This window comes from Branchiostoma floridae, chromosome 15 (genome assembly GCF_000003815.2).
Source record: "Branchiostoma floridae strain S238N-H82 chromosome 15, Bfl_VNyyK, whole genome shotgun sequence".
Lineage (NCBI taxonomy): Eukaryota > Metazoa > Chordata > Leptocardii > Amphioxiformes > Branchiostomatidae > Branchiostoma > Branchiostoma floridae.
This window is the reverse complement of record NC_049993.1, coordinates 12,619,959-12,633,302: the sequence shown is the minus strand read 5'-3', so window position 1 is coordinate 12,633,302 and position 13,344 is coordinate 12,619,959. Positions and strand designations below refer to the sequence as shown.

The following is a 13,344-nucleotide window of genomic DNA, read 5'->3' as shown; positions in this document are numbered from 1 at the left end:
TGAGCAACCAAAGTCAATTTCTGCCTCCCGACGCTCCCACAGGCGCCATAATTCTCGGAACGGATTGACGGAACGCTGGTCGCTACCCTGCATAACGTCTTGTCTGTATCATCTCTGAGTCGAAAGCTTGAGCAAGTTCAAAAATCCAATTTTCCAGCTGCCTTGTGTTGAACATTAATTTTTCTAGTTTGGAGATGTGTATCATATGAAATTTGCTCTGATTCCTGGGACGAAGGATGATGAGTTATTTAGAAAGGTACAGCATACATAATTACTCTGAGTGCTGTGATGAAGTGATGGGAAAACCAACCAGCACTATATCCAGACAGTATTTTCTACAATAGTTACTGTGGTGTTGTGTACAGTTGTGACTGTCACAGATCACTATGACAGCATGAGTATTATACAGCACTCACTCACTCACTCACTCACTCACTCACTCACTCACTCACTCACTCACTCACTCACTCCTTCAAACTTCAGTCAGTCAGTCAGTCAGTTTGTCACTTACTCACTCACTCACACAGTCACTGTTTTTGTTCAAAGGGTTAGACATACATTGTATGTTGAAAGGAGAATACAAAATACATAATTTAGAATGCTACACTTTTATCATCATTCATGGTAGAATTATAGCAAGCTATTTGAGGATTTAGGCTGCAATGTTGTCTTTTCAAAATGGGCATGCATTTATACAACAAAAATAAATAAAGTTGAACAAAGAAACAAAAATAAATTAAACCTTTTCAACCTACCATGCTTGAAGCCAGGGAAGGTGCGGACTGCCCCAGCACCTGTGTTCTCATACGCAGGAGGTTGGACGACTCGCCCAGAAGGTGCCCGCTGCCGTGGTGCGGAACAGTCAATCCTCGCTCTAACCCGAGATGTTGGACCGGCACGCCTCCCAGACTGTCCCTCCGCCCGCGAGGAGACCGAGCATCGTCCGAAGACAGCTGTCGAGCTAACTTGAAGTTCCTGGGGAGGGTGCTGGCGAAGTCTTGCGGCAGTTCTCGGGGTTTCGGTGGAGGGGGAGGTGGTGGTGGGGGTGGCTCATTATCCGACTGTGAACGAAAAAAAAGAAGTGTAAATTCAGATGGTCATGTACTTTATTGGTCATAATGATAGTGACACAATGTTAAATCAGACACTTGTCTTACAATCATAGCAGTGGCAACTTTTTAAGTATTGAGTTAGAAAAATGCAGTATGACTTATGAATTTATATTCAAAGAAAGCTTTGCATTTGAATGCTTTTAATTTAAAAGCACTCAGAAGGCTTTGTGTACTGGCACCAATCTGGGCAGGTAGAAAGTCTACCTATTACCTTTCCTGTTTGGTTTTGGAGAGAGAGTGTCTGATTTATGATGTAAATCTTACATAGCCTCAGGCAGTTAGATTTATCACATGACTAGTATGTTATAGACAACTGTAGTATACGTTGCCCTTTTTAATACAATTATATGTATGCTGCGTGATGCAATACAGCATAACCCAACGTTTTACATAATGCATTGTTAGCCTGGTTACCATCTTGGTTATTTTATCACTTCCATACTAGCACTCTATAAATGATGCCACCACATTGTAAAACATTAGGGATGACAATCACTTCCCAACCTATGATGTTTATATGTTATTAAGCTGACTGATGGCTTCACCTTGAGGGATACATTGTACCTTGGCCTTAGCTGAACCTAAGCATGGATGAACCACTTAGTATGGATACCTCCCCCCCCTTGGAGCTGTGTTTTGTTCACCTGATAAGAAAAGGCCTTGGAGCTGACACTAGGTCTTGTCACGAAAGCAATCAAATTTCTCTTTCACACAGTCTAATCATACTGCTACTCTTAGCAGCCCTGGAGGCATGAATGCAATTTTTTGGGTCATTATCAGGGTTTGCGGCATTTTGAATGTTTTGGCTTTGTACCACTGAGAGGCAATTTAAAGGCAGTTTCCCTGGGCCTCTCTGGGTGAATAGAATTCACTGTCACGCAATTTAGCAAAAGCGTCACTTCTAAGGCAGAGGTAACATAATTTCTTGAACTACCGTGATCGTTGTGAGCTTGTTAACATCACCTTGAGCGTACGAAGGTAACTACCAAAATAATCCACCATCCAGTGCAATTCACAAATTACGTTGTTAGAATGACACAAGCCCAGGTAATAGAAACTATGTAAGGTGAAACTAGAATCTCAACATCTATCCTAAAAATGCAGAATGTTTCAGTGTAGAATTCTATCAAGCTCGTTTCACACAATACTATTCTATTAGGCTCGCTCTTTTGTATACAGTAAATGCATGTATGTGCGAGTAAAATAAATAACAACCATATCTGCTTGGTGTTTGGAATAGGTCATTTACATAATCATACTAAAACCTTCGTACCAGGAACACATAATGAATCTTATTTGGCATGGGAAGTAAAATTAAAGCTATTCCAGATCATTTACTTTTTACAATTAGCAATAGCACATTGCCATAGTCATCTGACTACCATTTCTCTCACAGTGTTAAGCAGAAGGAAGAAAGAAGCTGGTCCCCAGAATAAAAATTGTACTTGATGGCATAATATACATATACATGTACCGCAAAAATATCTCACAATCTGCCTGCTAGCTCTAAAAAGACAATATCGGCAGCAATTTCAAGATTTTCATGGGTCACAGGTGACAGAGCCCAATCCAATGTAACAATGGTCAGGTGTTTTTAAAACAGGGCAAATCTAGCACCTGTGTGGCATGATACAATCAATATCTATCGACCTCTTCCTGTGTAATGGCAGTGCTTAGTACCAAACAAGATAACACTGTGGTCAGTCTATCAAATATACATCCGATAGTAGACAGTGCGTCATCTGCAGTGCAACTTCCACCCATATTTATATTGGGGATACACTTTGGACATTAATGTCAACAGTAAGTTTGAATAGGACACAGGAAAAGGCATCTAGATTATAAGTTCCAATTTCATACCTTAAAAGTGTGCTGCTAACCATATGTATTAGAAAGATGTCGTAAATGAAGTTAACGTGGTGTAATGGAAAGACATTGCGACACTGTAATCAAAAACCGATAATGTGGCCATCAACATGTCATCACTAATGGCAACATGGCTGGAGAAAGAAAACACTATGGAAGCACAAATCAAACCAAAGGGCGGTAAAATTCCATTGCAAAAAGCACACCAACTGTAGGGGCATGCAAATCAGCGGCATTTTGTTGCTAGCCTATGTATCTAGATGACAAAGTCTCTAATGATAAATAAAAAAAAAGTAACCTTATTCTTGGTGAATACAAAAAGTATCTACACTGTAATGTCAGTACTAAACATGATGGTAAAATTCCTTGCCATTTTGTATTCAAGACTAACCTTGAAAAAAGTCCTTAATAATATAGAAATTTTACCTGAAAGGTCCAACTATTGGCATACACTCAAGTCTAGATGGTCAGCAGGCAAAATGACGATACACATGTACACGAAATGACCGTCTAGATAGAACTGGAAGGGTGGGCTTTATAATGGCATTCCTGAGCAGGTAGCTGAATCAATAACACTCAGCTCAGCCAATACAACATACATGGGGTGTTCCCTCTGGAGACCCACATTACCCACACCGCATCATTTCCCAAACAACTCTGGCCGTCTGATGGAATATTGAAATCCTGGTGCAACGCCGTGTTTATATTCTCTCAGAACATCATTTTATACAGATTCTTTTGTAGCTAGGTATTCCTGAGAGATGATTTCAATAGGTCGCGTTCTTTGTGAATTTTGCAATTGATTTGGGTTTGGAAGTGAGCATGATAACTGTAATAGCGGTTGCTCAACCCCATCTGCTGATCACTATGTAGGAATCAATAGTTGACCCCTGGCTCGCCGAGTGTCGCTTTTTACTGGCAGGGAAGGAAAAGGCAATCACGAAGGAAAGATGCTATAATCATGAAGTTGCAGTTCCCTAGAATTGCATTCAGTGGTTCCATATTTCCTGTAACTTCAAAGGAAATTCTTCTATGGATCTCAGCAAGGAAGACTATCCAGTCTTCCTTGTATGGATGCATATTGTGTCCCAAAATTTTCAGTGCATAAAATGTTGTGCAACTGTAAGCACAAAACTATACCTTGTTATCCTTCCATAGCCATACATGTACCTTACATATGATACACCTCCGACAGCCATTAGCATTTCTATCGAGGTATACCAGACAAGCGATAACTGGTATCCCTTGATAGATTGCAATAACCGAAATCTAACTGTCTGTGTATATTGCATCCTGGAGCAAAATACATTAAACTTGAAGGTTGCCAGATACTTCACTCAACGATAAGGACCCACAGTTATTGGTAACCTGTTAAAATCAAGCCTGGCACTCAAACATAGGCATTACCGTATGATATTGAAAACCTTCTTCAAATCCAGACAGTGAGACTCCAGAGCAATTGCAGGATCTAGATACAAGACAAGATGTCTTTTGAAGAATTCTTCTGATCGGTAGAGAGAGCTATTGACTTTGTAGTCATTGCCATCTTGAGTCTTGACTGGCGTACCGTACAATACTAAAACTTTAAAAGCACTCTTGGCGGCGCTAGGTCTAAAGTTCTGATTTTGCGGTAAACTTTTGTGACTTTTTAAGTACTAAAAGGAAGTTACAACATATTGATCAAAGGATAGACTCCCATGGACTTACCTACACAATCCATTCAAACAAAGCAATTTGAGTTAGAAGGCTATGTGCACCTAGTGGTAACTACCCAATTACACCCCCATGGAATGCAATGGGCTGTCCCAAAGGGGATAGGCAGGTAATTGCAGAAAACAACTTGTTTGTCTAGAAAATGACCTCTTGTGGTGAACACTAATGATTTTGGAGATATAACGTTACAATCCACAATGGTACATTTTTCAAAAATTTAAACCATCAATGTTAAAATCCTTCTCAAATATTTTTGTCTATGGGGCAATGCCCATCTCTGTTTATATTACCCTTGGGCTGCACAGTTGTGCAAGCACTACAGCAGCTTTGTTAACAAACATATCCTGAAATGTCCATATTTCAACACTAAATAAATTGAGAATACTCTTATCTTAATTCCAATCCAAAGCACCTCCTATTCTATCTTTCTAAACCTGAAATAGCATTATAGTTTCCACAACAACATATTGGAAAGTCTGAACACTGCAACAACATTCTGACAGAAGAAAATTGCTTTCCTTCTCCCAGTGGTACTTGAGTGATAAAATGACATGGCTGAAAGGGTAGTCAAAACATTGTTGTTTGTGAAGAAGACTGCCTTCCTTGTCCCAGTGGCACTTCAGTGATAAAATGACATGGATGAAAGGGCTGTCAAAACAGATTTGTGGTTGTTGTTTTATTTGGGGGAGGGGGAGAGGCCCATAAATAAACACAGAAGCAGTAGAGTACATATCGATACTTGGTTCACATCTCGCAAAAACTCAATTTGAAGTACAAAAATTCTAATTTTTACCACTCTATCGCATTTTTTATCTCCCTTTTCTTGCCATGCTATTGGAATTATTATTCATAAATGCATACAATAAATCAGTTTGGCGGTTTGGTTTTACCTTTTTTTATCGCAGCAGAAGTCAGTAGGGAGAAGGGTAATTTATTTCCCTGCATGAATCAACTGGAAGGTACTGGCTGAGAAACTTCCATCTGTTGCAGACCAGTTTCACCATTGATCTCTGCCTTTGCCATCTGTCCTCTGATTCCATACAGTCAATATGAATCAAATCACAAGCGATTCTCTCTGGGGCACTCATACTTCAAATCTGTTTTGGTGTAGAGATGAGGGAACTCGCAAGAAACAAACGCAGCCGAAAAAGATACAGAAAGACAAAACGCAGCTGGGGATGTTTCAACAACTGAAGATACAAATGTACATATAGAAACCAATGGATGATGATGATGATAACCAATGTCATAGATTATCCTGAAGTTACAAGAACAGGAGTTCAAGGATTTCACGCCTCATGTGAAATATTTAGCTTTAATTGTTGCCATTAACTATGCAAATTGTAATTGATTAACATTACAATTAATGATAACAAATTAATTCCTCTAAAGTAAACAAGATTGCACATGGAAAGTAATCAACTGCAACAACACAAGCAACTACCTCCCTGTAAATTAGTAGTCTCTTCCATTGACCTCATAACCTGTCATGTCTGATTTCCTGTCACTCCCACAAGTCTGACCTTTGTGGTGATGCTGTCTTCCCATTCACTTCCTGCCACTCTACTGGCATTGTACATGTATCTAAATAAGTATCTACATTACAAGAATATAAAAAGTAAGACACATGTAGAAAACAATAATACATCTAAGGGACTGGTCGATATTTAGCGGGGGGGGGAGGGCCGGTCGTCTGAGGGGGGAGGGCCTAGGAAAAATATTTTGAGCCAGGGGGAGGGCCTAGGAAAAATATTTTGAGCGGGGGGGAGGGCCTAGGAAAAAAATTCTTGCTCGGACTATCAGTGAAATTCGTTCGTCAAAATGCCGGAAATGGCGTTTCAGAGGTTCAAGATTTCAAAATTTCCCCGGGCCTCCACAAGCTTGAGACGCCTCGCGCCCGACTTCGATGCCCGGCAAGGCAAAAAAAGTTGGTGGCTTCGGCGGTCCACATGCTGAAAATTCGCTCAGTAATATTTTGCTGCCACGCCTTTCACTCTATCCCTGTTAAACACCGCTACGACGTTGTAAAAATATCGATGTTACAGTAATATTTACCGTTGTAACGCTGGTAAATATCAGTCAAATTTGTTTACCTTTCTGTTGAAGCTGGCGCGGTAGAAACATGAAGCCGAAGTTCATACCGGACGTGGTAGACTATTCTCAGTGTTCTACTGCATGCTATAATAAGTTCTCGAAAATGTTACCAAAATGCGACGTAAAAATGTTCCGGTTTGCAATGCCACCATTCAGTCACGGTGACAAAATTCAGCGCATATCTTGCCAACAGTGTCTGTGCACCAACACATGTCGGTATTTTCCTCAGATTTTACCGAAGAAAATGACAGGAAAAAGCCTATTTTCTTTCATAATTTTGAACGCTCTGGAAGATGACTGGTGACAAAGTGCACGTGCTGTGTCTGTGAAACCGACAGTGAGACTTGTAAATGCAGCATTCAACTATCATAATTATCAAACGCACGCAGTACAAGACGTGCCCAACCCGATTCGCATGTGGGAAATGTTGTTATACGTGTCGTTACCATGACAACAGCCTTGGCTGCAGTCTTTAGATGTACCGATTAGACAGGGCTTGCCACTTTGTGCGAAAAATCGAATTAACTTGCGACCAATCACAGTCAGCAGCGGCTCCAACAAAGGCGGTAACATCCCGTCAATCAAGAAGAGGCACGAAACTTTGCGAATAACCCGAGAATGTTTGGGACTGGATAACATACACAAGTATCTCGCTAAGGCGTCGACCTGTCAAGAAGTGGACGACGCGGAAACTATTGCTTCTACTACAACTGTTGAGGGACAAAGACAAGGGGCAGCGGTGCAGTCAGGGCTGACACCGATCGCGAGGAAACGACGTCAGGGCCGCAGTGGACGGCTCGACTGTCGAGTCCGTCTCAAATCCAAGAAAAATGGCGCAAGGGCGGCAGTGGCTTCATCACGACATCGGAGACGAGTGGTGTGTGACGTCTGTTTACAGTTTGCACCAGGAGAAAAACATTTGTCAATACTTTTTAAAGTTTGAAAATGGGAAGCGTGACTACTGAGAAAAGAATCTGAACTAACGTGTCGGATTCGTAATAAATTTCCCGTCAAATGCATTTTAAATCGTACAAGGTCCGGTTGATTCCGATCGGAGTTTGCAGGCATTGCAAATTAGAATCTTGAATGATAGTGAATGTTACCGAATAAATAGTATTATAATAGTTCTTTTGTCATGTTTGTTTATTTGCCAGTACACCTAGAACGCCAGTACAAATGGCTTTTTAATCTGGAAAGTTTCTTACGCGCCTTCAACAATAAAAGTGGCATAATAGACATAAAGTTACTAGTAACATGTTGCTGCAACATCGTGCGGGCAAAATGTATGTTTGCATATTGTAATGCATATTCTATTTCAAACCATCGCAATATTACAAGGTGCAGGGCGGGCGACGGTCATTTCTACCGACAAAATGGATGTACAAAAAGCGTGGCATTTTTAAAAGATCTCAAAAGTACAAGTCTGCGTTCTAACGCCCGTTGGGAGAGCTAGAGAGAGGCGACTGTGGAAAACGGGTTGGCGCCCCCCTCCCCACTACAGTTTTGGTTAGTCACATCGTGCTGACGTTTTTGTTGTCATTTTCCTCCGAGTAAACAGTCAGTTATTGCTACCACAGAACCAAGAAAAAGTCCAAAAGGTATGTAAATTGAAAATAGTCTCCGACAGGGCACAAGCCGCTTAGATCTAGACCCCACGAGCTTGTAAAGGGGCGGGGCGCGCGTCGCAAAGCGGCGCAAATTTACTAGAAATCCAGGTACAAAATACTTTTGTGGTGTTGTTTGTATAGAGTGGCATCATTTATGAATATCGAAATGATAAAGTGACCTCCATGAAGCATATATTTATGAGCTCCGGAATGGCTATTCAATCTGCCTTTTTTTGCTAGGGGTGAGAGATCTGCTTCGTGACTAAAAACGGAAAACCAGTATCATAACTATGGCGTAAAGGACATTTCCAAGCGGAAGCGGAGCGCAGTGATTTATTGGTGTCTTGAATATTTTTTCAAATTTGATAGGAGGGGGGGAGGGCCTAGGAAAAATATTTTGACTTGGGGGGAGGGCCTAGGAAAAAAATTTTGCCCTGGGGGGAGGGCCTAGGAAAAATTTTTTGACCCGACCCTCTGACGACCGGCCCTCCCCCCCCCCGCTAAATATCGACCAGTCCCTAAGCAAGGAGGTTGTTTCTTAAACCTCCTTATCAAATTCTGTCAATGGTCATTAATCTTCTAAGATGATTACCATGTAGGTCAAATGGGAGATTTACTGTTATGGTTATATGTATGTTAAGTTTGCAGTTTGGTATGCCACTATCTCGCACTAAATCAAAGGGTTAAGTAAGGACGATTCTCAGAATACTTTGTATGGACACAAGTGTGGGGAACAAGAATTCTTCACTTTGATCAAGCATTGAGATAAAGATATGAGGTTTCACCATATTTGTTGGAGTACAATTTTAAGGACTAGCTTTAAATCTAATAAGACTACATTATGTTAATATGTTACTACACATCAGATTCTGAAGGTTTAATAATTTAAAGTAACTTTCATTGAAAGGAATAGTTTAACTGATAGAGTAAAGAATGATGACTCTGGATTGTATACCACGGTCTGTTAAAAAGATATATTCATATCAAACTAGCTTGACACATGTATACTACAAGAAAGTACAGAGTCAGTTCACTACAGTTTCCTACCTGAAACTGATGAATTGTCTTCAGTTGAGTCCTCTTAATTTCAATTCGGCAAACCTCTCAAGCTTGCAATTTCCACACAGCAATAACTCATTCCCACAGAGAGAATACAAATAAGATTGTCTGGAAGTGTGGGGACGCCGCCACAACTTACAGGAAGTCTTAACAGCTGCCTTTGGATGGATCTTGATAAGAAACCCCACAGCGAGGTACAGGATGTACATAGCTGCAGAACCAATCTTATGGATCACATGGAGGTCACCTCAGACATAGAAGTCTCACAGCATGAACCTAACCTGAAGTCCAATGATTAGTGCGGCACTATAGGATCTGCAGGCCCAAGTAGATGGAAAGTCACAATGACATATACTCCCAGGACTACCAAATTAAAAAGAGGACAGCCTACGGCAATGCTTAAAATATTATTGGTGATCCTATTTTCACTGCCCTGTAACTGTCAAATCTTGTCCGCACAAACTGTGTTTCAACTGAGCAAACTCCAAATACTGGAAAAACTCTTAACCCCTTCTCCAAGGAAATTAAGTAGCCCATGAAAATAAGTGGATTAACAGCAATAATCTACATGGCACATGGTACAAACGTAAATTAAAAGCTTGGTCTATAAAGGAAAGACCCAGGTTTAAACTATCTAACCAACCTTCTAACACAGACAGAAAGAAGACTGCGACATGTTGTGCCACCAACACTTAACAAAATTTTATCCACTGTTTTGAAATTAGCTTTAACTAGTATGTAAACCATCATAGTTTACAATCACGATTTTATTAAAGTCTAGTCTCGCAGACTGTTTTGTTGAACTTTTAATTTCATTTGACATTCTGCAAATATCCCTTGTTCATGATGACAACACTCTGTTATTGCCACCTTGGTTAATGAAGCCAAACCACACTGTAAATTGGCAGTGAATACTTTGTACAAGCATAGGGAAAAATTGATTGCCTTCCCAGAAAACAAATTACATGGACCAAATAGCTGACTTTTACCAAACAGAACAAAAGCCTGGCTAGCATCTGGCCCCTTTAATCAAACAATGACCTATTCTGTACTACAATCAATTGAATTCTGCCCTTTTGAACTTGAAGTCTGAGTAACTGTTTGCTCACACCAGCCACCTGTTCTCTTTTTGCTGACTAAGAAAATGTACTCGAAGTCCCAAACAAACGCACTTATTTATTGGAGTACCTAACAGCAAAAATCTTTTGTTTGTGAGGTTAAAGTTGAACTCCTGTACAGGTTGTAAATATTGTGTATGACCACCACATACATTTCTTGAATTAAGTGTATCCTTTTTAGACCAAAAGGCGCTGCATTGCTTAGTTGTTGCCAAAGTGGGGTGGCATGGTTCAATGTGAAAAGGACCTCAAGTAGAGCAACTTGGGGCAACAATTCTAGACAGTAAGTAAATTTGTATTACACATCGTCTTCATGTACTAGTACAATATTTTTTCAGCAGTGCGTACTTTAAGTTTGAACTTTGATTGGGGGACAAGGTAAAACATGGTAGGAATGTATGATATGAGATACTGTAAATGTATTTAATTTCGCGGGGATTTAATTTCGCGGTAGCGGGAAAAGGGACTTTTTGCGGTGGTTTTAAATTTGCAGTAGTACCATGCTCTATAGTCTTTTACTTCCAGGGAAAAATGTTCACGGTGGTTTTAAGGTCGCCACCGCGAAAACCGCGAACATTAAACCACAACGAAAGTTTCTGCATTTACAGTATCCAGTTGTTGAAGACATGCTTCAGAAGTCTCGATACCACAGTTTTTAAATGTGGGCACCCGGTAACATTATGAATGTTAAACATTATTTATTCCTCCAGGTTAGGGAAATCTTTTACATTTTTCCTTCCTGGCCCCTTCATACACCTTCCAGCAATGCTGCCATCGACATAACAATGAAAATTGATTGATCGATGATCAAATGTCAGAGGATGGACCGATGAGTCACCTGGCGATTCCCGCGCCCAATAAAAATCAGCGCCCGCTCAGGTGAGAACTTCATGTGACTCCTAACTCACGTGGGACCAGCAGGGGACTTACACAAGCAAATTGAGGTCATCTCGGGGGTCAAGGGTGCCAATCAAAGCATACGCCCGCTCCCTTACTGTCAATCATCACTAGCACTCAACCTCTCATGCTGTGAGAACATCTTTGCTCTAACAGTAATATCTTTGGTGGTGATCCTAATCCTAAGGTAGCCAGAAGCGTTTGCATATTTCTATTAATCAAGAGAAGTTTTTTTTCAAAGGATGCTATTGCCTAATGTTATGGAAACCAGGGCTGTCTCAAGGACCTGTCCCTCCATCTCAGGATGGAAATTTGTTTGTTGGGACAAACAAGATTTCACCTTGTCCGTCCAAAGTGATTAACTCCATAACATGAAACTCCTAAAAATACATTTTTCTAAGCTTGAATGACAGTTCATACATTGAAATTCAACAACACGAGCTCCCTAACAATGAGTTGGGTGGAAGAAATTTTATAGCTGGATACAGACTAGACGGAGACTTTAAAATCAAAGGAAAAAGCGCATCGGTGGTCACGATATTCAGCACAAGTAATTCTACTAATGGCTTCCTGTAAAGGTGCTACATTGTAAGTACAACTGGACATCCTGTTTATACCTTTGAACGAGCTCCAAAATAATGAGTGGGACGGAACAACTTGTACAGCTGGAGACAGACCTGATGGAGACATTAAATCAAAGGGAAAATCGCATCAGCAGTCACGATATTCAGCGTATTAGTAATGCCACTAAGGACTTCTTGTAAAGGTGCTACATCATAAGTACAACTGGACATCTAGTGTTTATACCTTTGAACATGAGCTCCCAAGCAATGAGTGGGACGGAACAACTTGTACAGCTGGAAACAGACTTGATGGAGACATTAAATCAAAGGGAAAATCGCATCAGCAGTCACGATATTCAGCGTAAGTAATCCTACTAACGACTTCCTGGACATCCTGTTTATACCTTGGAGCATGACCTTGCCCACCTCCAAACAGAGACCAGAGGTCGTCTGGGAGCAGCTATGCCGCTGAACCTTCAGGACCTGACCTTCGAGTCGAAGATGTCATGTTAAACTGTTTATCATGATCAGGGCCTCAGGCATACATGTACGTGCAGCCTGAAGGGCATTTACATCTATGATGTACCAAAACCAGTTTTCTCTTATAATATCTTCATGATCATTTCTTATCTAAGTGTACATTTTGCAGCTCTTTAAAAATACATATCAAACAAAAGATCTAGTATATATTCATGATCATTTATCTCCTCATTTTAATCAAGAAATCATATTCAATATAGATGTCACATACTATGTAAATGAATATGCTAGTTTGATCACACTATATACTAGAAAGGCCGACATTTGCTTGGGTGCAAATACAGCATATTTCAGCCATACCCATTCCCACGCAACATTGGACTGTTCCAAGTCACCCCTGCGCAAAAGTGCAATATTTAAACTGTAAGTTATCCCCAAAAGAGAACTAATATTGTGAATTGATTCCAGGTCAAAACAGAGCTTGCCCAATATGAACCGGGCCCACATGGAAGAATATAATCTTCCACAGGAGCGCCTATGCATAACTGATTGGCTTTTAGAATTGCGGCAGCTCCTATTTTTCCGAGAGTGAAAAAAACGCATCTTCCATTCAGAAGATTCATCATGAAATTACATGACGCCATCCAACAATTTCCACTTCGATAACTAGGTCTAAGTACCGTCATAATCTCCTTGTGATGTGGGTACATTTATTATTGCATTGAACTTTTTTTAATCAAGTAGGGCATACGTTTTAATATGTGTACAATTCCTTCATACCAGTTAATTCATCCCACATGTATAATACTAGATTTTCTGTATCTAACAACTTCAG

At 40.4% G+C, this 13,344-nt stretch overlaps 1 protein-coding gene across 12 annotated transcripts in view; it reads right to left on the bottom strand.

The window, feature by feature from the left end:
• The window catches only part of LOC118432429 (microtubule-associated serine/threonine-protein kinase 2-like), a 70,718-nt gene that overhangs the window by 33,065 nt on the left and 24,309 nt on the right, over positions 1-13,344 (bottom strand). For all 12 annotated transcript variants that reach the window (XM_035843993.1, XM_035843994.1, XM_035843995.1 and 9 more), the window contains exon 2: positions 756-1,061. In XM_035843993.1, the coding sequence (XP_035699886.1) occupies positions 756-1,061 (306 nt within the window). The remainder of the gene's footprint in view (positions 1-755; positions 1,062-13,344) is intronic.